Source organism: Lacerta agilis, chromosome 4 (genome assembly GCF_009819535.1).
Source record: "Lacerta agilis isolate rLacAgi1 chromosome 4, rLacAgi1.pri, whole genome shotgun sequence".
In the NCBI taxonomy this organism is placed as follows: domain Eukaryota; kingdom Metazoa; phylum Chordata; class Lepidosauria; order Squamata; family Lacertidae; genus Lacerta; species Lacerta agilis.
In genome coordinates, this window is record NC_046315.1 from 29,527,006 (window position 1) to 29,552,235 (window position 25,230).

Below are 25,230 nucleotides of genomic sequence, written 5' to 3' on the forward strand. Positions count from 1 at the left end.
CGCACTTGGGGTGATGGAAATGGCGTGTCTCCCTCCTCACCCGCTGAGCAATGGACGTGCAGGGTCTCTCCAACATCCCCAGAGCCTCTGCTCTCAAGCCCCTGAGCTGCCTGCCCCTCCCCACTGGAGATGTCGCTGCTTCCTCCGCTGGAGGAGGAGGTGCTGCTGGTCAGGTGGGGCCAGGGCTCTCTGTAGCATCCCGAGAGCCCTTCCACCACCCTGCGCTGAGCCGGGGACAGTTCCCTGACACCTGTGTAATGAGTTTTAGTAAATAATAAAAAAGCTGTGGGCTTACTCCTGAGTACAGAGAGTTGAGTTGCACAACAGCAATGTATATCAGTGAGAGTAGCACCTGAATATTTGCCTTCAATGTATTATTTTTTTTTTTTTTATAAGAATTTATTGGCATTTTTCTATAACAAACATATACCCACACCCACACCTACAATTAAACAAATGCAAAACAGATAGAACAAATACAAACAATGTCAAGCTTTCTTATTGCATCTTTCTAAAAAAAAAAAATATTTCTAATTCCATATCTTGACTTTTGACTTCCCCTGCCTTTTCACCTTCGAGTTTGTATCCTTGATCTATTTTATAACCATTTCTCCTACAAAAAAAACATTAACTTCAATTGTATAATTACATTCAATTATATCTTCAACATTTACTAAAAATGCATCATCATAATAATACCTCACCATTTAATCTTCTAAATCCATAAACTTAATCCACTTAAATTCACTTTACTTATACTCCACCTCATAGATCTTCACAAATCATTCGCATCTAATCTATCTCTTCTATCCTTAAGGTTGCTGCTATTAACGTAAAAACTTGAAATATCTCCTTTCATGTTCAAATAAAAAATATAACAAAGTGTTGTTGACAGTATTCACCCTTCGATTTCAATTTACCATATCAGGCTGCTTAAAGTTTTACTTAATGCTTCACCCCACACCCCCTCTGTCCATTATTCTTCTCCTGATGGCATCAGCACTGAACTTCCATATCTCTTCCCTCTCCAAGCGTCCACAGATCCAGGCACAGTCCAAACCTCTCCTTGCCGCGAGTTCAGAGGTGTCCCTCTCATCATCTCTCAGCTTCTTCGGTTCTTTGTAACATTCCTTTTCTTCTTGTAAATACCTTAATTCTCTGTCCCTGGCCCCCGAGCTCACACCTCGGGGACTGGATATACGAAATCTTAACGTCGCCTTGGGGCTGCCACCCCCAAAAGGCGAATTTCTTCTCCGAAGTAGCTCATTCATTTCACTCCATCTTTGCATCCATCCTCTCAGCTCTTTGGCAAGGCTTTCTTCCAAAGTATCAAAAGTTTTGTAAGCCTCCTCTGTGGGCAATTGGTTCCATTTCAGACCCCCACACAAGACTTTGACTTTTCTATAAAGCAGTTCCACCTTCAAGGCAGTGAGTCTCTGTTCGTCCGTTAGTCCAGAGTTCAGTGCCAGTTCAAGGACGAAACCCAGCATACTGGCAGAGGAGGAGGAAGCGGGTGTCATATTTCTACTCCCCTCTTTGTTCATCGCCATTTTCCTGAACTGGAGCGCAGATACCGCAACTTTAAAAGGAGATATTTTCCTCTAGTTAACTTCCCAAAAGAAAAGTTTGCCAGTCTCCTGTGTCAATTTTAAATACATTGTAACCAGTTCTGTAGCAGCAATCACTCAAATTGGTTAGATTCTTGAGCTCGAAGGGAGGGAAGGCAGGCTGCCATTCTCCTTCCCCCCGGATCGTTCCAAAAGCACGATTTCTAATCAAATTCTTTACTCACGACCACCGGGTTCTTTTAGCTCCATTCTTGGACGCTCACCGCGGGCTCTGTCGCCGCATTTGCATCCCGGTTGGGGCATGTCCCCGAAGCCCGGCTCCGTTTGCCCTTCACCCCCACTCCCCCTTTACAGGGGGGGCAAGGGAAGGGTTCAGAGCCTCCGCGGGCGCAGCCGGGGAGCCCAGGGTGCGGGACGCTCTTCCCGCACCCCAACCGGAGCCGCGCGCTGCGGTAGCGCGGCTCCTAACCCCCGGGATGGACAAGGCGCTTCGGACCCGAAGCAGCCTTCGACCACCCGGCGATGGCGTCGCCGCCGGAAGTCTCTGCCTTCAATGTATTATTTTTATATGACTGTTAGCATGAGGAGATTAGGAAGGGCACTCAGTAACCCAACTATAGGGTAGAGCTTCTCTGAAGTTGAAAAGCTGAGCCAAAACCAACCAACCTTTTTGTTTCCGTAGTTCCACCAAAGATCTCCAACATCTCATCAGATGTCACTGTGAATGAAGGCAGTAACGTGACCCTGGTGTGTATGGCAAATGGACGCCCTGAACCTGTTATCACTTGGAGACACCTCACTCCTACAGGTAGGTAGCCTTGGTCTGTATCTATGTGCTTCATATTGTTTCCTGTTTTGCACACCAGTAGAGGAAGTTTCAATGTAAAAACAGCCAGGAAAAGGTAAGCTCATTGGATCAACAAAGTGTTGATGATTTTTTTTTTCTACATCAGACTGTGCCAGTCAACATCGGGACATTCTGCTTGCTGTTAGCAGCTGTTTTCATCTAATAGATGTGGTCTTTGTCATTGCAAATACAATATAGCAATAAGGGAACCTATCACTAGCAGCGGACAAAGTGAAAAGGCCTTGCCCTTCTAATAATGAGTTCAAAGTGAGCGTTTCAAAATCACAAAATTGGCTTCTAGTATGGTGCCAATAGTCATTTCTTACCTGCAGTCTTAAGTCTCTCTATAGACTATTTTGCAGATAGGTCATAGAAGAAAACAGGTTGGCTCCCCCCACTCCCCGTTTTGTGTTACAAAAGGAGAGATGCTGGTAGGAATTCAATGAGTAAGAAGCCAGCCAGGCCCATTGACCATTTAATTGCTCCTTTGATACTTTAATGTTGGTTGTCTTGGAAAGGGCACTGTCATTAGCCTGACCCACAGGGCAATCAGGATAGGGAGGTTGCTTTCTGATTATTTATCTTTTTAGCATTTATCTTAGACAGAAAAAGAACATGCTTATGGCAATACTAAGAGCTTCTTGACACTGAAGCCTTCCAGACTAAGTGCTGCATCACACATCAATCAGCAACAAAACCAGATTCATTATCAAATATACACCCTATATGAAGCCACAGCCAGTTTCTGAGGAATATTTCTGTATGATGCATGTGTTTTCAATCAGCTGTTTTCAGAACTGCGCTTAGCAAGACAAAAGCTTATGTGCACACTTAAAAATGAAATGTGTGAAATGACCCCAAGATGATTCCACAGTGTCTTCATCTATATTACAACACACACACACAACCACATATGGCATATTTTAGCCTTATCATAAAATGGCAATGCAGATTCTAACCGTGCCCAGTGAAATTTTCCACAGATGAGGGATGGGGAAACCTATGTTACTCCAGAAGTTGCTGGACAACAACTCCCATCATCCTCAGCTATTGAGCATGGCATGCTGGCTGGGGATGATGGGAGTTGTAGTCCAACAATATCTGGAAGGCCAGAGGTTCCTTGCTGAACCCCAGTACAATTACTTCTGAATTCCCAGGTAAACAATAGTTATAGGTCTGACTCTCCAAAATGTTCTTTTTTTTAGGACATTATGAACCCATTTGTAAATAACTGTCTTTTATACTACAAGGTGGGTTTTTTGTTTTTGTTTTTGTTTTTGTTTTGCCTTGACCTGTACCAGTAATTTCCTTCCATCTTCAAGGAATGTAATTTTCATACATATTTGCATCCTATTAAGCTTTAGCAATAAGATTTACAATTTTTCAAAGAATGTAGCAAGACATGTGCAAATTCAACTTCTGACGGTGCCTACTCTAGCTCCCACATGTTATCAATGCTGATGATCCCAGCAGATGTTGCAGAGAATAAATTTCAATTCAGCAATTACCCTGGACAGACTCACAATTCACTCTTTAGGTGCCATTTGCTTTAGAAATGGATTCCGCTCTTATTCAGATTAGTGAAAAACACAAAATGAAACCCAGACTGTGTCTTCTGACTTCTGTCTTTTTAAGAATAAGAAATTTGACAATATGAGCCAAGGTGTTAGAGGAGATTAATGCTGTCATAGAAGAAATTTACAGAGCAAGAAATACTGTGAAATTAAACAGCAGGCATGGATCGGAAATTAGGAAGGAAATGGATGGGAATGGAAAAAGTTGGAGATTAATTTTAGTTTAGTCACCCTTAAATCAGAGGGGGGATTGTCAAATTGTGAGCCAATCTTACAGTTTATACATAGGACTAAGGTAAACAGGGTTTCTGGGAAAGCCTCTCTGATTTTGCATGGCATGCATGCAGGAAGAAACTGCACCAGTTGTTGCCAGGACTGTATTAGGGTTGCTCATGAGTAATCAGGCATGAGTCTCAACTGTCTTTTAACAGTTTATTGGTGCAGACTATTTACATTGCAGAGAATGTGAAAACATGACTGTCCTAGTCGCTCGCAGAATCCGGGAGTGCCGGTTTCTGGCTGCTACCCCCAACATAAGAATTTCGGCACCTCAAAGCACCGCTTCCCCTGTCTCCTTTTGACCCCTCTGCGCAACTGGGGCGACGGAAGTGGCATGCTCCCCTCAGAGCGAACCTCATGAGGCGTGCTGGGGCTCTCAGCAGCATCTCCAAGCCCTTGTCTCGCCTGGCTGTTTCCAGCCCGCCCCTCCCCACTGGAGGAGGTGCCGCTCTTTCTGCTTGAGGAGGTCTCACTACTGAGGAGGTGTCTGGGCTTTTGGTACATCAACAAGACCTCCTGCCCTGCTGAGGGCAATTCCCTGACAGTTGTACTTTTGCCTGTCTTGCAACTGTTAAAGGGCCCTCTCCACTCTCTAAAAAAACCACCCCCACCAAACAAGCAAAGACTGAAGCAAAGATTACCGGTATTCCCTATGAAACATCTTAGAAAAGCAGAATTCGAAATCAACTAATATATTTACAGTCCTCATGCAGAATGTCCCAGTTTTAATCCCCAACATCTCCAAATAGGGCTAAGAGAGACCCCGACTAAAACCTTGAAGAGTCGCTGCCAATCAGGTGAGATAGTACTGAACTAGATGGAACAGTGGCTTATCTCAAGATTGCTACTACCGCTACCAATTCTACTAGCATTACCAATACCCCTAAGTAATACTGGTGACAGTGTTACATTTCTAGCCCACCTTTTGTTCAAGATTAAGGCATCATGCATGGTACGGTATGTTCTCTCCTTTAAACCCTCACAACAACTGTGTGAAGTAGGTTACACTGAGAGAAAGTGACAGGCTCAAGATCACCCTGTGAATTTCAAGATTGAGTGGTGGTTTGAAACTGGGGTCTCCCCAGCCCTGCTCTGACACTCTAGCCATTCATTACATTACGCTGGCTTTCAGAAGTAGTAGTAGCAGCAGCAAAATGATAATAATCCAAAAGGCCTGGTCCTATCCCATTGAAACAAGCTATATAATAAGCAAGGGAGGGAAATGCTGCCAAGAATAAATGGGGCAGAAGAAGGGAAGCAAGCCAATGAAAGAAATGTGAGCAAAGCAAGGCAGACAGAATGTTTCCTCCACTGAATTCTGAAGTAACCAGCCGTTCCCTTCTGCCGTTGCCAGTACTAGGTGCAACTGTGCCAGCTCCTGAGGTATGACTGGAAATGTGTTCTGTTTCCCACCCCCCTTAATTAAGTTATATGCTTGCAATCTGCTAACTTCCAAGACCTAATTTTGCTCCAAAGGGCTGCTCTCCCACAGCATTTTATCATCTTCCTCTTTGGAATATTAGTCTTGCAACATTCAGACATCTCTTCTAATGTTACTGCAGAAGTCATTCCACATTGCGTACGGATCATTGGTGTGTATTACAGGTGTTAAGTGGATTCTCATTGCTTTGAAAATCTATCCTGGAGCCTTCATCTTTTCTAAAATTTCCTTCAAAGTAACGCTTTTTCTACTTGGGTATATTTCTGTATATTTCTGGATGACCACCCCTTCTTATCTGGTAAACTCACTTGCCAATATTTAGTTATTCTATGTGGTCTGTGAATGAAGCATGTGGTTTATTCCACTGATGTCTAAGGATAATAAAAACAAAACAAAAATAACAGGAATATAGAGGATTCCAGTGAGTTTAAGTCCCAGCACCAAAGCAGAATCAAACTATGAATGTCAGATAGTCAGCCCCTTCACAAAACATTCGACTACTTAAAATAAAACCACAGCTAAGGTGCAGGTGTTCATCGCTTCTTTTTAGAATTATAAAGTACAGTTCAACCCTTGATGATTAGGAGACTCCCAGTGCTTCACTTCTATACTAAATGGTGCTTTTATACTACCATTAATTGGAAGATAGATAGGAGAAAGTAAAGGCATATTTACATCCCCCCCCCCTCTGCAAGAAAAGTAGGGGGAATTGCTTTCCTCCCTTGTCTTTTCTTTTACCAGATATGCAAAATATACCAGACATTTCCCCCCCCTCACATCAGCCACCAGTTCTCTAAGCCCATAAGCTGCCTGTAGCAAGCCAGCTTCCTCCCTGGTGAGATGGTTAAATTGTCACAGTTGCTGTCGACTGTAGCACAGAAGCCTGGGGTAAAGGGAGAGGAGCTGAGGTATGGGGAAAGAAGCCCTTTAATAATTCAGATGGCAAATATCAATGCAAATCAGCTTTAATTCTTGGAGGTATTCTGGTAATGAAAGCTGAAATGCCATTTCTCAGAATGACATCAGCCCCTGATTCATTCTTCATGACTGTTCTGCCACTTTTGTACGGTAAACAGATTGGTTTGGGATGAGCAAGCAGAGGAGAAAAACAACTGCACCTACTCAGCACAGTCACTGCCCTCTTCATATTCTGGGATGGTGAGCTTCAAAGCTCTGATGACCATCTTTTTGTAGCACATTCAGGGATTGCATGCTGGGCACAGTGATCACCAAAGTTAACCAAGCCATGAATATTTCTGTAGCTCAAATGGCATAACATTCCTCTGAGGACAGTAGGCAGCACTTGCCAGGGTTCAGGAGCCGACAAGTCTGAGGAAAGACAGCTCCACTGCTAGTAATTGCTCCTTCTGCAAAAAAAAAAGTAAAAGGCAAAACCTGTTTTCAAAAGAGAGAGCAAGCTTCTCACTGACTCGTTATGGAAATGGTTTCTATTCTCCACACCCCCAAATTCTAACAATATCCTGTATTTATTTTTTACTGAAATGCAATAATGTTCTGCAAGATCTTTGCAAAACATTATTAACCTGAGAACCCTCTGTACTCTCAGGCCTAACAGGCTATCAGTGACTAAGAGCCATAAAGGCTGTGTTCTGTCTCCATGGTCAGAATCAGTAATGGTTCCAAATACCAGTTGATGGAAACCGCAGTGGTGAAGAGTGCTCTTGTACTCAGGTCCTGCTTGCCAGTTTTCCACAAGCATCTGGTTGACCACAAGGAGAACAGGATGCTGGACTAGATGTGGCACTGGCCTGATCCAGCGGGACTGTCTTATCACTTCCAGATGTCATGTTTCTGAGCCTGTTCAGATTACTGTTTTACCAGACATTTTAACTCATATTTAACCACACAACAGAATTCTCATATTTTGGCAGGGTGATTGTGCTACAGGTGACTAAGCTTCTCTGGGATGAGAAAGCTCATTCTGGGTCACTTCAGTCACTTGTATGGAAATGTTAGTTGAGAGTAAGCTATCATGCCTCCATTTCAATGCATTTTCAGAATACCAGAAGTGTAAAAATATATATTTAAGGATCTGGTGACTTCTGTTTCAGTGTATCTGAAGAAGTGTGCATGCACACGAAAGCTCATACCAGGAACAAACTCAGTTGGTCTCTAAGGTGCTACTAGAAAGAATTTTCGATTTTGTTTATATATATATATATACACTGAATGTTGTGAAGATATGGGAGTGAAATTAGAGGTTCCTTTCTAGTGGTTGTTGGGGTTTTTTTTGGGGGGTGGGGTAGGAGATAATTAGATGCCTCTATCTTCAGTTGAAATTCAATTAAAAGGAAAAAAAACTGTTTTGCCTGAGGCATTCCTGCATTGCAGGTGTTTAGACTAGATGACCATTGGAGTCCCTTCGAGCTGTACACTTCTATGAAACTATGGGTCAAACAAAATGTTGTTCTATCATGACCTTAAACCCATATGAAATTCTTTTAATTAGCTGTGGGGGAGAGGAGAATTGGCACCATATCCAATTTCTTACTATGACAGTCAAATTATGGATAGAAGGGGTGCTTTATTAACAAACCCAGGATCCTCATTCTTCCTATGCACATATTCTAGTATTACCTCTTTCTAAGTGGCTGGATATATATTGTGAATATTGTTTAACAGATGGGGTTTCCTCAGCTATTAATTTGCACCTATATTTTCATTATGCATTTGCATGCTATGCAACTTATTGACACTTCCATTACAAGATCCCTATCTTTTTGTTTTTAAACGGAGTAGTTTCTAAGTTGCTGGGCCAAGAGACATGTTCAGCATTTGCCTCAATTAGCTCTCTGTGTGCTTTCTTGAATCACTATTTGTAGCAGAACGTCAGCTAAGTAGTTCCACTGCCCTGTGGCAGTTAGTCTGGGCCGTTCCCATGCTAGCAACCAGACGCTTCTCCTGCATGAGCCAATGGCTTGTGGTGAAAATGCTCATTTGTGCAAAGAAGATTCAAAATACTGTGAGAAAGTGTCCTAAGCAATATATTAAATGTCTAGATAAAGGCCATATGAATATCTACCATGGGAGGCATTCAGGCTCATTAGCATGAGAAGTTATGTGAAAAAGTCACACATATGCTATGTATGAACCATAACAGAAATCAGAGCCACTCCATATGTTTACCTGCAATAAAATAGTTAGCTGGAAGATTCCATTCCCATCATTTACGTTCCCAATTCCATTCCATGCAATACCATTAATAGGACAAAGGCTGCACCCAACTGTCTGGAACAGGCAAAACAGTGCAAATCAAACCTGTCTAACTGGGCTTATCAAATATATTTGATCCATCTCTTTTTCAACAGTAATAATTCCTTAATCCCATCTAGATAAAATACATATCCACATAGCAATGCTGGTGTCTGTGTGTGTGTGTGTGTGCGCGCTCAGTAAACAATGGACTTGATACAACCTCCCCACAAACTTTGTGCAAATAAATTAGGGTGAATGCTCCATAAACAGATTGTTGGGAAGAAAACCTAAACTTTTATTCAGCATTTATTCTTTTTGAGTCCATTGGGTATTACACTGAAGAAACAATAGCTTCTCCTCTAATGTGGTAAGAGTTATGGTCCAGTCCAGGCCAAATCTCATATTTGCAGGTAATGAGTCATCTGTAAAAGCAAAGAGAAATGCAGGCCACATTCATTGAAAAAAGTGTTACTCTAGTTATCTTAAATCTAGTTTGAGTTTAGCACAGCATTTGAGGCTGTGAGTGTTCAGAACTCAATATGACACTTCGATTAGGCAATTCAATTCACTGGGACAAAAGTAGCTTGAGGGAGCTTGTCTCTTTTTATATTTTGCTCTTGCAGAGGGGGAAAAAATCATCTCTATCAGTTCTTCGACTTTACATTGCATTCAGACAAAACTAAAAGTTATGCTTTCCCATACACTGGACTCCCCCACAAGGCTTAGTATTAACCTGGGATGTCCCTGGGCAATGCAAAGGTCCAGCATAGACTACAGAGTTGAAAGAATCCATTTCTGACTTTGTCCAGCTGTTTCAAGTGGTGCTGCTTATCCCTACCTCTTCCTAGTAATTGGATGTAGTTGATTTCCTTCCACATACTTGATGGTGATGCCTTTGCTCAAAGTCTTTTCTTCACTAGCTTTTTAATCGTGGTTGGTAACGAGTTGCCTATGACAAAGTTGCCTCAACTCATAGAGCTGCTTTTGGGACTAGATGAAACTGTTAAGTATACCTGAGCCTTAAAAGCTGCCACTGTAATCTAGTGTGCAGTTTTGTAGATATGATACTAATATCCCATATTCTGACAGTACTCTGCCAGTCAACCTTCAAAGCATCAGGCAGGGTCTATATGCCCTGTTGGGTGACACACATTTCAGTATGGTTTGATGAGCTACAGCATGAGGGATTTTACCAGGAGGCATTGATAAGGAGCATACATAGGTTTTATTTTTTGTTGCATTGGGTTAGATGCACTTGTATGATATGCATTTATAGAAGGCAACGCGGGGCATTTCATATGTCTTTTGCTTGATGATATGGTTATACAGTGGTACCTCGGGTTAAGAATTTAATTTGTTCTGGAGGTCCGTTCTTAACCTGAAACTGTTCTTAACCTGAAGCACCACTTTAGCTAATAGGACCTCCCGCTGCCGCTGTGCTGCCATAGCACAATTTCTGTTATTATCCTGAAGCAAAGTTCTTAACCAGAAGCATTATTTCTGGGTTAGCGGAGTCTGTAACCTGTAGCGTCTGTAACCTGAGGTACCACTGTATTTAAAGATTTTGGAATTTTTAGGCTCTCAGTAAGTGTGGATATTATGGTTTTATATTGATATTGCCAATAAAGGTGTTGTATTATTATTGTATTATTATTATATTGATCGTCTTTATCATAGGGGCTGGTGCTTTTCAGATTACATTGATTGTCACGTCTTTTGAATTGTTTTTACAGACATTCCCTTGGTAAGGGTATGCATTTGACACCTGGTAGGGAGAGCGGTCTGTGCCAGGGTTGAACCAGAGATCCTTTTTGTGCAGAGCATTTGTTCCTAACAGAGCTATGGGTTGTTTAAACCCACTGGTTTCAGTATTGTTTAATAGGATGTAAGACTACAATGCAGGTGTGTTGTTATTTTTATTCTCCTTTTGAGACACTGAATATGCTTGCAAACAGTGTACACCATTTCCCATCACTAAAGACTATGAAATCCCTGGTGATACACGTCACATGCATCATATTCATTCAGCTTGATGACTGATAGTCCATAGGCAACTCCATATTGTTAAATGAGTCACACAATATTTAATGAGAACCCTTGTGAAAATCCGCTTCCATTAAAAAATATACTAATTAAAAACAAGTTTTGTCCCTTGTGGCTAGACATATGGATTAAAAACATGCAGGGTGCACATGCAAAAGGCTACATTATTGGGGAATGGGACAAATTTAATACACATTATATAGAAATTTACCACTTCCTCGTGTGTTTTTTAACAACAAAGCATGCCATTTGTGCACCTTTTCAGAAACAAATAAAAATTTCTTAGATAAATGCATAATTTATTTTGAGACGCGATGAATTTATGAAGTAAATTTAAAAGCTTCCATAAATAAGGAAACAGAAGAAAAGAAATGGAGCAAAACATTTAATTACTGCCTTGTCAATGTCTGTTTTTAAAAGCAAATTTCCTATCTTACTTATAATTGCATTTACATAATTGGGATGAGAGATGTCCTTAAAGTTGTTTTTTTTAAAAGGGTGCAGCCCTCATGCATTCATCACCACTTCTAAATGGTTCCTGAAGATGACCCCCACCCTGTCACGGGGGGGGGGGGGTACTATGAAGCATTTGTGATGGGATTGTACTGTCCATGATTATGTATTTACATTCTAAAGGTTTTTGTATATTTTTAAAGAGAGAGAACAAGCCTAACTAGTATCCTCAAAACCACTATTTACAGTGAAAAAACTTTAGCATGAATAATGAAAATTTGGTTAGTAAGTCTTCTCAAATACCTATTTTCACCGTAGTTCAAATCTGTGCTGTCGGAAGGTCAGGCAATTACTCTGGTCTCCTCCTGGTTTTCTTCCTAGCTGCTCTGAATCCTTTCACTTCTGCTCCTGCTGTGCCGGTTGGTTTATCCAGAACCATGCGATTAGAGACAAAAGCTCTCTCTAGCAATGGATATCTGCCCAGGAAGACATAATTCATTCACCTGAATTGTGAGACTAGCTACCTTTCATGCATGGTACAAAAATACTGGAACTAGATTCTCCAGCAGGGACTTTGAATTACACAGTAAGAACAGCCTTTTGCAAACTGAGGGACTAGGGACCTTTGAGAACGTGCAACTTGTGACTACTAAATATGCATAGGGGGAGGCAAGAAGTCTGGTTCCTAACTTACACATGTTCAATGTACTGTCTGTACAAATGCATGTACAGATTATGCACATGTAGGCTCATCTGCCTATTTGGGCACCCTGCTTTATTTTAGAGACTCCATACATGCACATTGTATGTGTATTGGTTTTGTGCAAACAGAACACTGAATCTTTGTAGGTTGAGCATGGGGACGGCCTCTCCAATTCTACTTACCAAAAGCACATATGCCTCAACATACACACACGGAGGCTGCATAAACGCATACTTGTTTGTAGTTCAAAAAAAGTAGTTTTCTCAGCCTGGAATCATTAATTCATGTCTTCAACATGCTGCTTTCAATAAAGATTGATTGCAGAGCCTGTTGTCCACAAGGGTGGGTGTGGTTAGTTGTTATGCATTTGAAAAACCTCCCCATGTTTAAGTTACTCACACCTTTTTCCCTTCCTGCACACACCCCAGGTGAAGAAAGAAGGAAGTCATGATTGTGCTCTTGGTATTTGCCCACCCACAATTGGGCAAGTGTGCATACAGCTCCCATTGCTGGGACCACCTGTGTCTGTGTTCTGATGGACACATTGCAGGCTAATGAATAATAAATCTGCAATGAGCTTGTATTTTCAGAATGAAACTAGTTTCTCAGTAAGTGCTTTTTGGGGGTAGAAAGAGCAATAAATCTAGATTGTGTGTGGACTATGTAGAAAAAGCGAGCACTCATTCTCCATTGATTCTATTATAAAAAATGTATATGCAGCCACAAAGGAGTGATAGCATGTACTGAGATGACATCCTCTTCTGCCTGCCAACCGAAACAATTATAAAGGCATACAAAATATCCACTTCTTCAGCAGTGTTTTGTATGTTTAGGGCAACAGATCCTATGCTAGTACCCTCTCTTATGGCCAAGATTTTTTACAACGAATATAAAACACATTCATATATGCTATATAAAGAAGTAGGGGGCAAATTAAGAAAGGAAAATGTGTCCTCTGTATTTAACTGCTCCAATTTAAGCATAATTCAATGGGCTTCCCATAAAAATGAAATGGAGAGACTTCGTTCCCTCCCATATCCTTAACATGTATCCTCTTCTGCTTGAACCTGGCAGGCTTTCTTTTCCCAGCAGGTAGGGGAAGATGAGTCGTTATAATAAGAAGGAAAAGTTTAGGATAGCGGCCTCAGGCATGCTTTCTTAAAAAGAGGGGTTTTTATTATTTCATCTCATTTTTAGTTCATTTTCCCCCTCCTGAGTCTCTGATTCGTTTTCCCTGTATCAAAGCAGGGACTAGTTCTTTCTAGGGCTCCCCCCCCCACTCTTCCCAGGAACCAGAAAAGGCACTTTCAGCCTTGCCCTGGCAAACACCACTATGTGTGCCTTCCTGATGATACCCAGGAAATCCTTGAAAGCTTCTGTATGCTTCTCCCTTGCAAGTCCTCTCCGTTACCATGAGCAGCAGCACCCTGAGTCGTAAAGCGACTCATCATTTGCCTGCTAGGTTCAATGTTGGCTAGAAAACATGCTGGCAGGAAGGTTTGGGGTTTTTTGTTTTGTTTTGTTTTTTTGTTTTGGGGGTTGTTGGTTTTTTTTTTGGTTGAAACACATACAGGATTCAGAAATAATTGAGCTGGACTCTGAAGTCTCTGAGGTGCAGAAGGAGAGGAAAGACAGAAAGATTAATTCCCTTCCTATTGGAGAACTAAGGCAGTGTTCTGATTTATGACTCACAGGCTTCCCAATCCCTCTCTAAACTGTGCTCTTAAATATGCCCTCATTTCGGGATGCTACAGTCTGTTATATGAAACTAATGAGAAATAGAACTTTATTTGTCACATAGGGCAGCTTGCAGGAGCCCAGAGAGATGAACTGCGCTTTTGTTTCTGTTACTGAGACCTTGATAAGAAAATCGCTTCATGCCTGTTTGATTTGGGGCTCATTCGCACAACCCTTTTTACACGGGGCAAAGTCTGCATGAGTAAGCTATTTCAGCAGGTCTGGCTTATTGAACGATTCTGCAAGACTGTTTGGTAAAAGGAATAAAACTGCAGACCCCAGATATGCCAATAAACAATTCTGGAGGCCATTACCATAAAGCATAACATCAACAAATGATGCATTTACAGAAATGGGTCTGGGGTTATGAGGCATATAAATCAGATATATTAGATCACAATCCAGCCCTTGGTGTGGCTCATGCTGGGGACAGGCAATGGTTCAGACAGAAGGCACTTGCAGGGCAGGATAGTATTAGATGGCCCAAGCAACTAACTCAAGTAGCATGGTCAGAGGAAATGGGATGTTTTCCACTAATTAATGGGAAATGACAGCAGAGAGATGGAGGAAAACAGAGAAAGGGATGTAGTTCTTTGAGTGATAGTGCTAGCATCCAATCATGGAATTTACCAGACTCACATTTTTATTTCCAACTACAGTGGTTTGGATGGGAGTTAGAGTCCAACACTGCCTGGGTGGTCACTGGTTCCCCATGCGTGCTCTAGCTCTGTCCACCTGGCTCCCTGGTACAGGGAGGGCATCAACCTCCTGCTGAATGATCTCTGCTGTTGCACTTCCAACAAGGGGGTGGGACTGATGGTCTTGATCCCTCCCCTCTCCATGCATTCAGTGAACACCATTTTGTTCTGTGGACATGCCTTATGTTAAAAGCCTAGTTCTCACTGACATTTATAGTTATAGTCTAAGTGGAAGGATTTTTTCTTTTTTCCATGTGCAGAATAATTTAATCATATGAAGCCCCTTCTCTAATCTCAAGCCCAGAGACAGATTTGCCACCTCAGAGGATAAAAGGCCAGGAACACAGGAGCTGGAAAAAGTTCATTTTGGCCACAGCATTCATAGGGAGCAGCACACTTAAGAGCCGTTGTTAATACAGGTAATGGGGACCTTGGAAAGGCTAATCTATTGATCAAGAGTGATTTCAATTATTCTGCTATTGAGCAGATTCATGGGAGAGTAGTCAGGAAAGGCAAAAGGGTCCTGGAGGCAAGACTCTCACCTCTTCTGTATTTGTTTTTCTGGGCGTTTGACAAAAATCAATTCCTTGTCCTGAGTTTTCTGCCTGGGACACAAGCCAAGGAAAGGCAAGCAAGCTAGAAGTTAAGACAAGAAGGAAGAAAAGCAAACAGATGCATTGGATGATAAGAAAGCTTTGTGTTCAGCACATCACAGTATGTGCCTTATATTTATCCCTTATCAAATACTTATGGAGGTCCAGAGCATTGCTGTTGTCTGGGGATGTAAATGCAGACCAGTGCATGGGATTTTCTTTTCTTTTCTTTTCTTTTTTTAAAGATGAGGACATTTTTGGCTTGGATAGTCTTCCTTCCAATCTAACTAGGGAGTCTAAGAAGGAAGAATAGTCCTAACTGAAGCCAAAGGCTATACCCAGAGATAAATGAGATGTAAGAGGGATAAAGCAGATGGACATTATCTGTAGCAGATGAAGAAAAAAGGTGACTGATAGGAATAAAGTTCAAGGTGCAAAGAAGATAGTTATTAGGCATGGAGAGATCAGCCTAATTCTGCCCCATTTCATTTTCATTGGCATTCAGTCAACCATCTGCTCCATCCTGTTTCACATGGACTTTTTAAAAGAATATATGCAAAAAGCCATATCGATTTGCATGCTGTTGTGGGGAGGGTTATTTTGTTGTTTTGTTGGGCTGTGTATGTAATAAAGGGGAGCCACACCGTGGTGAAGGCATCCTCTTCTGTTTGTCCCCATGCTGATTTTGATTTGTTGGTTAGCTTTTCTAGCTGGGCTGTTTCCTATACGGTTTGGTACCAGTGGTCTATGTTCACTCCTGACAGGTCCCTCCAGTGTCTAGTTATGATGCTCCTAGCTGCTGAGAGTAGGTGGCTTATGAATTCTTTGTAGTGTGAATGTGCATTGTTGGCTTGTAAAATATATAATAGGACCAGTTCTGGAGTTGCTTCTAACCCCTCCCTATCTCTCACACAAATAAAACTCACTGCCATCAACTGAATGCAACCAACCATGCCCTGGTCTCCCCAACCTCTCTCACTGCCAACGCAAACTAATAAAATTATAGATGAAGAACTTATCCATGCAACGCTGACACAAAAGCCCCTCACCTATACTATGTAAAAGAAGTTTACTATACCCTTTCTTTCTCCCCCACTCTCTCTCCCCACCTCTCTTCTCCCCCAACCTCATACTGCCTATAACAGTAGCGTCTCACGTCGATTGTAACTGATCTTTAGAAAGGACTCTGTGAATTGAAAACTTTTGTTGCTGAAGAAAACTTTTAATAAAAAATTTTAAAAAAAGAAATTACAAAGCATATATGAAAAATGTAAGCATTATTTGTATTCATGTTTATATACACTTCCCCAAAATAGATATTTTCCAATGCTTTTCAGTGTGCTTTCCCATAAAATATGTATTTTGTACACATTTAAACCATAAAATCCATATTTCCATGCATCAAAACTGCATTATAAAATCTGGAGACGTGTGAAATCCAATTGGGAGTTCCAATATCTTAAGGGCACCAAACAAATTCCTTCTTCATCTCTAACTCTAAGCAAAAGAAAGGTCAATGAATGAGCACAAGAGGTCTTTTGACAACCAGGAGCTAAGACTGCATTCATGCTGCTTATCCACAGCAATCAGGAAAAGGAAGACCACAGGCAAGAGTATAGACCTTTTGTCTATAGCCAAGATAGCTAAGGAATCCACCCTAGCACTCAACTTTCACATGCCGTTGGGGAAGCAACTCTCAGGCCAAACCTAGGAGCATACAATCAACAGATCAGAATCTTTGACACAGCCTTCCATTGTCCACACAACAACCTGGATGCCTAACACAAAGTATGTGAACTAGACAGGACATGCAGTAGTGGTGAGGAATCTGAAATGGAAAAAAAATATGCATGGCAATGAGAAAATGGATGGAGATATTTTTCTTCCTCATAATTTGAGGACATCCAATGAAGCTGAATGTTGGAAGATTCAGAACAGATAAAAGTAAGTGCCGTATTGTTCTGTGTATAACACGCCCCCATGTATAAGACGACCCCTATTTTTTTGGACAAAAAAAATGGGGTAGGGGGAATTGCACAGTTGTTGAACTTTTTTTTGGGGGGGGGGAGATTGCCCAGAGTTGTTGAGCTTTTTTGGGGGGGCAAAGCAAATCACACACAGCATGTCTTGCCGCAGCAGGCCTTGCCGCAGCGACCAATCACACATCCAATAGCCGCTGCCAATCTCCTGCTGCCTGCTGTCACCAATTGTGTATAAGATGATCCACAATTTATGACTATTATTTCTAAGGAAATAATATCGTCTTATACACGATATTGCATAGTTATGTATGGTCCAACAGATTTTCAAAGAGGTTTTGATAAATTCATGGAGGAGAAGGCGATCAAAGGCTACCAGCCGAGATGGCTATGATCTGCCTCCACAGTTGGAGGCTGTAATACTTCTGAATATCAGTTGCTGGAAACCACAGGAGGGGAGAGTGATGTTGCGCTTGAATCCTGCTTGCAGGTTTCCCATGGGCACCTGTGAGAACAGGATGCTGGATGGGCCATTAGCCTGATCCAGAAAGTCCCTTCTTATGCTCATACTTTTGCAATAGCTTAAATTATTGCTCACCACCCCAATTTCCGAGCGAGATTCCAGGGCTTGTAGGCACTTACCCAGGGTTCATGTTTCCTTTTGGGAATGAGGCACAGTGGAGACTGTGATGGATATGTGATTTATTTACATATAGATACAACCAGAGCCTACAGAGGACGGGTTCACAGCATTAACACCCCAAAAAGGTCTTGTTTCTGCCATAGCCGCAGCCTTGGATTCAAACAGAACTCAAACATTGCACTCAAACGCTGCTCTGACTTTCTCCAGCTTGCTGCTTTACTTCTAGGTCACATCACAACTCTAAACTCTGGGTTTGTCCTTCTCACTGTCTGTGAATTGCCCACCCATTAGCCATATCCCACAGAGCACCTTCCTTTCTTCTCCTCACACCTCACTAGGAGGTTAGTCTGACTATTCCAAAAATTAGAAGCCTTGATTAAATTCTGACACTTGCTGGATCCAGGGATTAGAGGAGTCTGGCACACAACTTAACACCCCAAATTCATAACAATACAAACAACTGGTTTTAATCTCCATGGGCCTCTATTCCCCCAGGACAGAGTTGTAGGAAGCAGATTCTAATAGCTATGAATTTTCTGCTATTCTGATAAAATAAAATTGCAGCATGGATATAGGTAAGTGACTCATAATCTGAAGTACGTTTTGTGATATAATTATAACCTTCTGGTAGAATAACCACAGCAGTGATGTAGTCGTTTAAAAGTTGCTTCACACTGAAGACTGCCTTTCTATTACTGTCTTAGTTTTTTAAAGTGTGGCAATCATATTGAGAGAGGGGGAAAATCCCACATCTTTTAGCCTTAAACAAAGTATTATCTATTAAGAAGAGCTACAAAATCAGTTTTTACGTATCCTATGTTCGGATATAGGTATTGCTTGGATGAAAATTGGAACACGGGTTTCAATATTTACTGATGCTCTCAAATGCCATTGCAATGAACAGGGCTGGTTGGTCCTACCATTAGCTGGAGTGAAGGCATTGCCTAAGGCAACAGATTTTGGATCCTTAAAACATGGCTACGTAATTCTTTTTCACAATTGGGATCCAAGCTGGCTTGGGGGGAAATGCATCAAAATGCAGTAGTGTATTTCATAAGAAAAAGCAGGATAGATGTGGATTGTGGCTCTTGTCATGTGTACTCTAATTCCAAAGCTAGTGGTGGGAGGGCACTGGATGTAGAGTAAACAGGAGTGTATGCACAGCCTGGGTGCCATGAAAAGGGAGAATTTTTTTTTGCTGTTTTAATTTTTTATTTATTGTATTTTCAATGCCAGGGAGGGGAAGAGGCGCGTGTGGAATTTTCTGCTTCGGGAACCAAAACAACTTGGCCGGCCTTAGATTCTGTACACCTTCACTTGAAGCAGCTGTAATTTGCTGCTCAGCCTCAGGCAGGAAAAAAGTATTGGGCTGACTCATGCTACATCTGCTCTGGGACTTGAGCAATTTTAAGAGGACAGTAGACAAGTCACAGATACAGAGAGGAGGTATCTGAACCAAACTGGAAGATCCAAACAGCCTGGGTACAAGACAAATGTAATTAAGGGAAGGAGGGGGGAAATAGTGAGCAGCTATCATCAAGGGAGCTTCTTAATTATCAGTCATAGGAGTTATTTCCCCAAGGGTCAGGGAAGTGAAGAATACGAACCAAAGACTGTTCTTTTAGGATATGGCTAGGGAATTGGTATTTAATAGAGCCAAACAAATGCATGCAGCATCAAATTCTGAACTTGATGTTATATAAGGGTAAAGTGTGATAATGAATACCTCATACTAACCTTTGCCAGCCTGATGCCAGCCAGATGTTTTGAATTACAGTCCCAGTTTACACAACTATGCTGGCTGGGAGTTACAGTTCAAAACAGCTGGAAAACATCAGTTTGGCAAAGGCTGTCTTATCCTGTATGTTGCTAGTAGCATTCCTTTTGTATGATTATTTCAGGGTTGGGGGAGAAAATTCAATTCAGTTTGCATTTAATGGTGAACCCAACCTAATTCGCACTTTCTGAAACAATGGGCAAACCAAAGCTCAACCATCCTTCAAAAGGTGTGCTTCTCCAAATGCCGTTATCCAGCCAAGTAATATGTACAAGGATGTATATGCTAGGTTAAAGTGTGTGTGTGTGTGTGTGTGTGTGCCATACAAAACTGTATTATATTAGGGAAAATTGATTTGCAAAAATGTGTACATAGGGCAAAATGGAATACAAAAATGTGTATATTTGAAGAAATTTGCACTAAAATGCTGGTGATTTCCATGAGGAAACTGATTTGAAAATGTGAAGAACTGAATTTCAGATTGGAAAAAAATGAGAAACTGATGGAAACTGAAATTGACAGATTCACCCATCTCTAGGTTCTTTGAGAGAACCTCATGGCTCATGAATCAGTTCATATATCATGCTTTGGTTATTTGTGGTTAACTGTTACTTGGTATGCACTTGGTGGTATTGAAGCATAAGAAAACACTAAGTGATCTATTCGATCACATTGTGAACCAGCATTCTGATTCCAACCACATCCCAGGATGGATTGTATCCCAGGATGGATTGAGAAGCAGGACTATTGTAGTCCTCTACAGAGCTCTCCACTTTCACATCTGAATATGCCATTTTCTATAGGCTCTTTTCTCCACATTAGGTTCTCTGTCATAAGGGCAGATAGGAAAGCACTAGTGGAAATGGCAGAGATTAAGCTGAGAAGCCTTGTGTTTGAATGCTACCACAACCATGAGCTCACTTGGTTCCCTTTGGAAGTACTAAAGCCCTATTCACTTGTTACCCCCTCCCACTGCACGCATCGAGTGAATGTGTAACAGAGAATAAAAACATCCATGGAGGAAAATCAATGGAAACAAATCCTGATTGGGTGCTGATCTTTCTTTCACTCACTCTCTCTCTCACACACAAACACATGCATACACACGCCAAGGCCAGGTTAATGATTTCCTTGGAGACCTCTGGGATCAATGAATGGAGTTTGTTTTAAAGGAATGAGCTTTGTGCTGGAGGTTTTGCAACTTGTACTAATGAGAGGCTGTCTATCAAACTTAAGTGGCATCAAGTGACTCAGAACAAGAGCTCTTGGGCGTTAAATGGTTCCTACCAAATACCAAAGCCATTATCGTGATTGGCTGTTATGGCCCTCTAAACAGCAAAAGTGATTAAATTGGTCGTTATGAAACCCTGAAGATGCATAATTATGAAAAATACAGCTTGAGTGCAAGCGTATTTTCATCTCTAGGCTGCTTTCTATCTCAAAGAGGAAGAGATACCAGAATGTTTTATATGCAGAAGTTGTATTATTCAGAGGTTCAAGGACCAGAAAAGCCCCTCGAGCAACACAGAAGGTTTACCAAGAGGAAGAGAATTCATGCATTGAGTGTGCATTCACAACCACAGTTCATCTATGACCAGCGATTTCATTACCATACATGTGATCCCCAGGCGGTTACCCATCCGGTCACTGTCCTAACACAGACCAGTGTCTGATTTCGGATGGTGTGGGTGGTTGCCCTGCACAGGATGCCGAGTCAAGGGAGCTAACAACAACAACAACATACCTACTGAGAAGATCCATAAAAAGCAACTGAATCAAAAGGAATTATTGTGAAAATAAGAAATATGGGGGAGGGAACAAAATTTGTCCTTTCTAAGAATCATAGAATCATAGAGTTGGAAGAGAGCACAAGAGCCATCCAGTCCAACCCCCTGCCAAGCAGGAAACACCATCAAAGCATTCCTGACAGATGGCTGTCAAGCCTCTGCTTAAAGACCTCCAAAGAAGGAGACTCCACCACACTCCTTGGTAGCAAATTCCACTGCCATTACCAAAGTCTGCCCCTGCAGACCACCTTAGCTTCAGCATACCAAGGGAAGCTGAAATTACATTTATATCCTGCCTTTTCTGAGGCAGAGTTCCTACCCAGGTTGCTACATTATGTAAATAACAGTGAAGTCATCACAAGGTTGCTGTTCTCCCATGAAATGTGATAAAGCTATGTTGGGAACAGGTAAGGTGCAGGGTGCATGTTCCAGAAATAAATAATAAATAAATTCTGCTGAGATGCACTATTGATCCACATAGCCTACTGCCATGTACTGCAATATAGCTTGACCACAGTGATTCACACGTTGGCAACCTCACCACTTGACTACTGTGATGTGTCCTGAAGCTGCATCTTGTGCAAAATGTAGAGGTTAGGTTGCTGGAGCAGTCAACCACAAACATACATGACCATTGCTGAAAGAGCATCACCAGCTGCCAATTTACTACCAGACCAAGTTTAAAGTTTTCTGGTTGACTTGCAAAGTTCTACACAACTTGCGACCTCATTACCTGAAGAAACACCTTTGCCCATATAGAGCTGCCTAGCTATCAAGATCTTTGAAGTAGGCCTTTCTGGTTGTCCAAATCCTGCTGAAGTACGTTTGATGGCAGGAGGAAAACTTTTTTCTGTTGCAGTACCTAGCCTTTGGAATCATATTCCCTGTGAAATAAAGCAGACACCAATTCTACTGAGCTTTTGAGGCATTTATTCAGCAAGATTTTTGTGGGCTCTTGCTACCAAGACTTGACAGGCAGCTTGCCTACTGTAGTTATAGTATGTATTACAGTATCTTTATCCATTGTGGTGTGTTTTTATTTACCGTGTTTGCATGTGGGTTTTTCTTAAGCTGTGTTTTGTTGTGGTAGGCCACCTTGAGATCTGTGGAAAGGGTGATATAAAAATATTTTTTAATAAATAAATCTCTTCTAACAGGAAGAAAACAGACCAGTTCCCTGTTAACTTTCATGTCTGAGTGTCCTATAAATAAGTCCTCCTCCAGGCTCAGCCCATGAAATGCAGTTCTCCCAAGAAGGAACACTGAGACTTAATGTGATTTTTGTTGTAGGTCAAATTGTCCCTGGAAGGGTTTTTCCCTATGTGACAAAGATGAGAAAAGGGTGTTGGTGGATAACAAAGGGTCCATGTCTATAGGATGACTAGAGAGATTGAGATCCTGTGCAAACTTTTAGTGGAGGGTTTCTCTCCTTTAGATATGCTAATGGTTGTTGCTGTTGGCATCATGGTCATGAATTATTATTCATAAGCATATATTAAGTATTAAAACACTTTTCAAGACAATTTACATTCATACAATAAAAACAGTTAAAAACAGGGTTTAAAACTGTAAAAAATAAACCACCTCCAATTAAAGATAGATCTGAGAACAAAGAACACCCCAGGTGTTCTCTGCCCATCCAGCTGAGAAGTTAAAACAAGAACACCTTCACTTTTTTTCCTGGAAAATGCAAATAGTGGGCACCTGTTGTATCTCAACACAGGTCCTATTGCATGAAATAACTCCTGTTAACGAGTTGATCAGCATTTGTAGTGCTTTAAAGGGAGTGCTGTTCTGCAACTGGATTGTAAGAGAACTAAATTCTGGATGTGTTTTAAGTTATAAACCAAGTCATGAAAAGGTACCCGCATCCCCACAAATCTCACACAAATGTGCAAAGCTGGTGGGGTGGGAGACACTCCTACTGGAGCTAGCAGGTGTGCATGCAAGGTTCCATACCATGGCTGTCCTTAACATCTAGCCTTTCACAGACAAAATTACAAGCCAAGGCACTTGGAGAGATACACAAAAGACCATCATAGGTGAGCACCTCAGTAACAATGCCTGCTAGATGTCTTATTTTTGCACATTCACAGACTTAACATTCTAAAAATACATAAATGATGGGCCCTATTCCTGGTGCATCTACAATCAAATATTTAGAATGGGGTATAATGACAGCTCCAAAGTGCTACTCTGTGAAATCCAGTAACCACCAACTGTTGGATACCATGTAGAGGAGGGTTGGTGGAGAGTTGGGGCTATCACATTGCCCAAATCCAATACTGATTTAAGGGACAGAGAGAATAATGTGAGGCTCAAGGCAGAGAACAATTATAGGGAAACTCAAAAAATACACTAACCTAAAAGCATTCTGGCTTGGGGTCAACCATGAAGCCTGATGTAATTGTTGGGCTAATCTGGGGAAATGGGAAATTAAGTACTGATGCACACCGCAGTGCATTGGCTTCTCACATTTTTGTAGTGCCAACAGACAGTGCAGGGAAGACCAAATATGCAGGGAAGACTTGCAATATTTCGGCACATAGCTAGGGCCTGAACATTGCAGACAGTGATACCATTAATTGGAGCCTACTTGCCAGAATCAGAACACACATACCCTTTCTCGCTGACAGCGTTTCTGCCTTCCCCAACTCATCTGGAATTGCACATTGATCCTTTTTTGTACTTAAAGCAAGAGCTTCTATTTCCATTTCAAAGAGACGTGTCTTTTCCCGGAAACCAGTGCTGAAGACTAGTAAAGAAACCCCACTGACATCCACCTGTACACCCATTTGGAAGTTGTGACATCACCATTCCTTATGTTTTCAGACTTTTCCACATTTTGAACTATCATTCCACTTGTGCCTAAAATTGTTCTCTTGGTATCCATGCTGGAAGCTGCCATTCTGCTGCCTCCTGTGTTCAGGATTCCTCTCATTCTGATGTGATTCTTCTGTGAGTTCATTAATTGAAAGGAAATTTCTGCCAGACCAAAGGTGTCAGGAAGCTGAGGGAGACGTGTTCCTCTAAAGTTTGGCTTGATCTGCAGCATCTGCAGCACTGAGAATCTCCCACACTGTGCCTGTGAGGAATTTAACAAGGGTGCCATCAATTTATATCCTTTCAGCACAGCCAAGAATGTCCTTACCCTGGTCTAGGCTGCAGTGAGATGTCAGTGCCCCTTCCCTGACTACTGAGCCATTGCCATTTTTTAAAAAATTCCCATATTCTGACCATTTTTTTTCCCCTGCCCAGGAGTGGTTAATAACAACAATAACCTCAACTGCAAATGATAGGCTGAGACAGTGAGAGGCGATAATGAGGAACTGGACGTGTGAGGTAAAGACAGGAGAATTAAGTGGCAGCCAGCTAAGCAGCAAAGGGTGTGTGTGATTATTTTATTTTATTTTTTTTTTAAAAAGCAGCATCAGTGAAATAGACAGGGAATGACAAGACTGAGTCACATAAAAATAGAATGACAGGAAGAGATAAGTGAGGGAAAAGAGAAAGGCAGAAAACACAATATAGATCCAGCCATTAACTAGAGCACCATAAAGAAAGCAGAGAGCAAAATGCGAAGGAAAATAAAGGGCACAGGGTGGGGAGAGAAAGAGACGGTGGGGGGGGGGAGGAAAAAGAAAGGACTGTCTGAGGAAGAATGAGATATGGATCAGCACAAAAGGGGGAGGGGGAGAAAACTGATTTTCATTTTTCTTTAGCCTACGTCAGTGAAAATCAAAATCTGTGGACTCTAGCAAGTTGCTACAGCCTTCTCTGTTGCTGATCAGCCATGCTGAGGGATCTGAACTCAAACCACCAGTATGGCTGTTGAAGTCATGCTCCTGGGAGCTGCTTCTGATTCGAGGCGAAGTCAGCAGAAGTCTGCTAA

General features: G+C 41.7%; 1 protein-coding gene across 5 annotated transcripts in view; it reads left to right on the forward strand.

The window, feature by feature from the left end:
• LSAMP (limbic system associated membrane protein) overlaps positions 1–25,230 on the forward strand; it is a 1,400,662-nt gene that overhangs the window by 1,250,329 nt on the left and 125,103 nt on the right. For all 5 annotated transcript variants that reach the window (XM_033146535.1, XM_033146537.1, XM_033146538.1 and 2 more), the window contains one exon: positions 2,251–2,376. In XM_033146535.1, the coding sequence (XP_033002426.1) occupies positions 2,251–2,376 (126 nt within the window). The remainder of the gene's footprint in view (positions 1–2,250; positions 2,377–25,230) is intronic.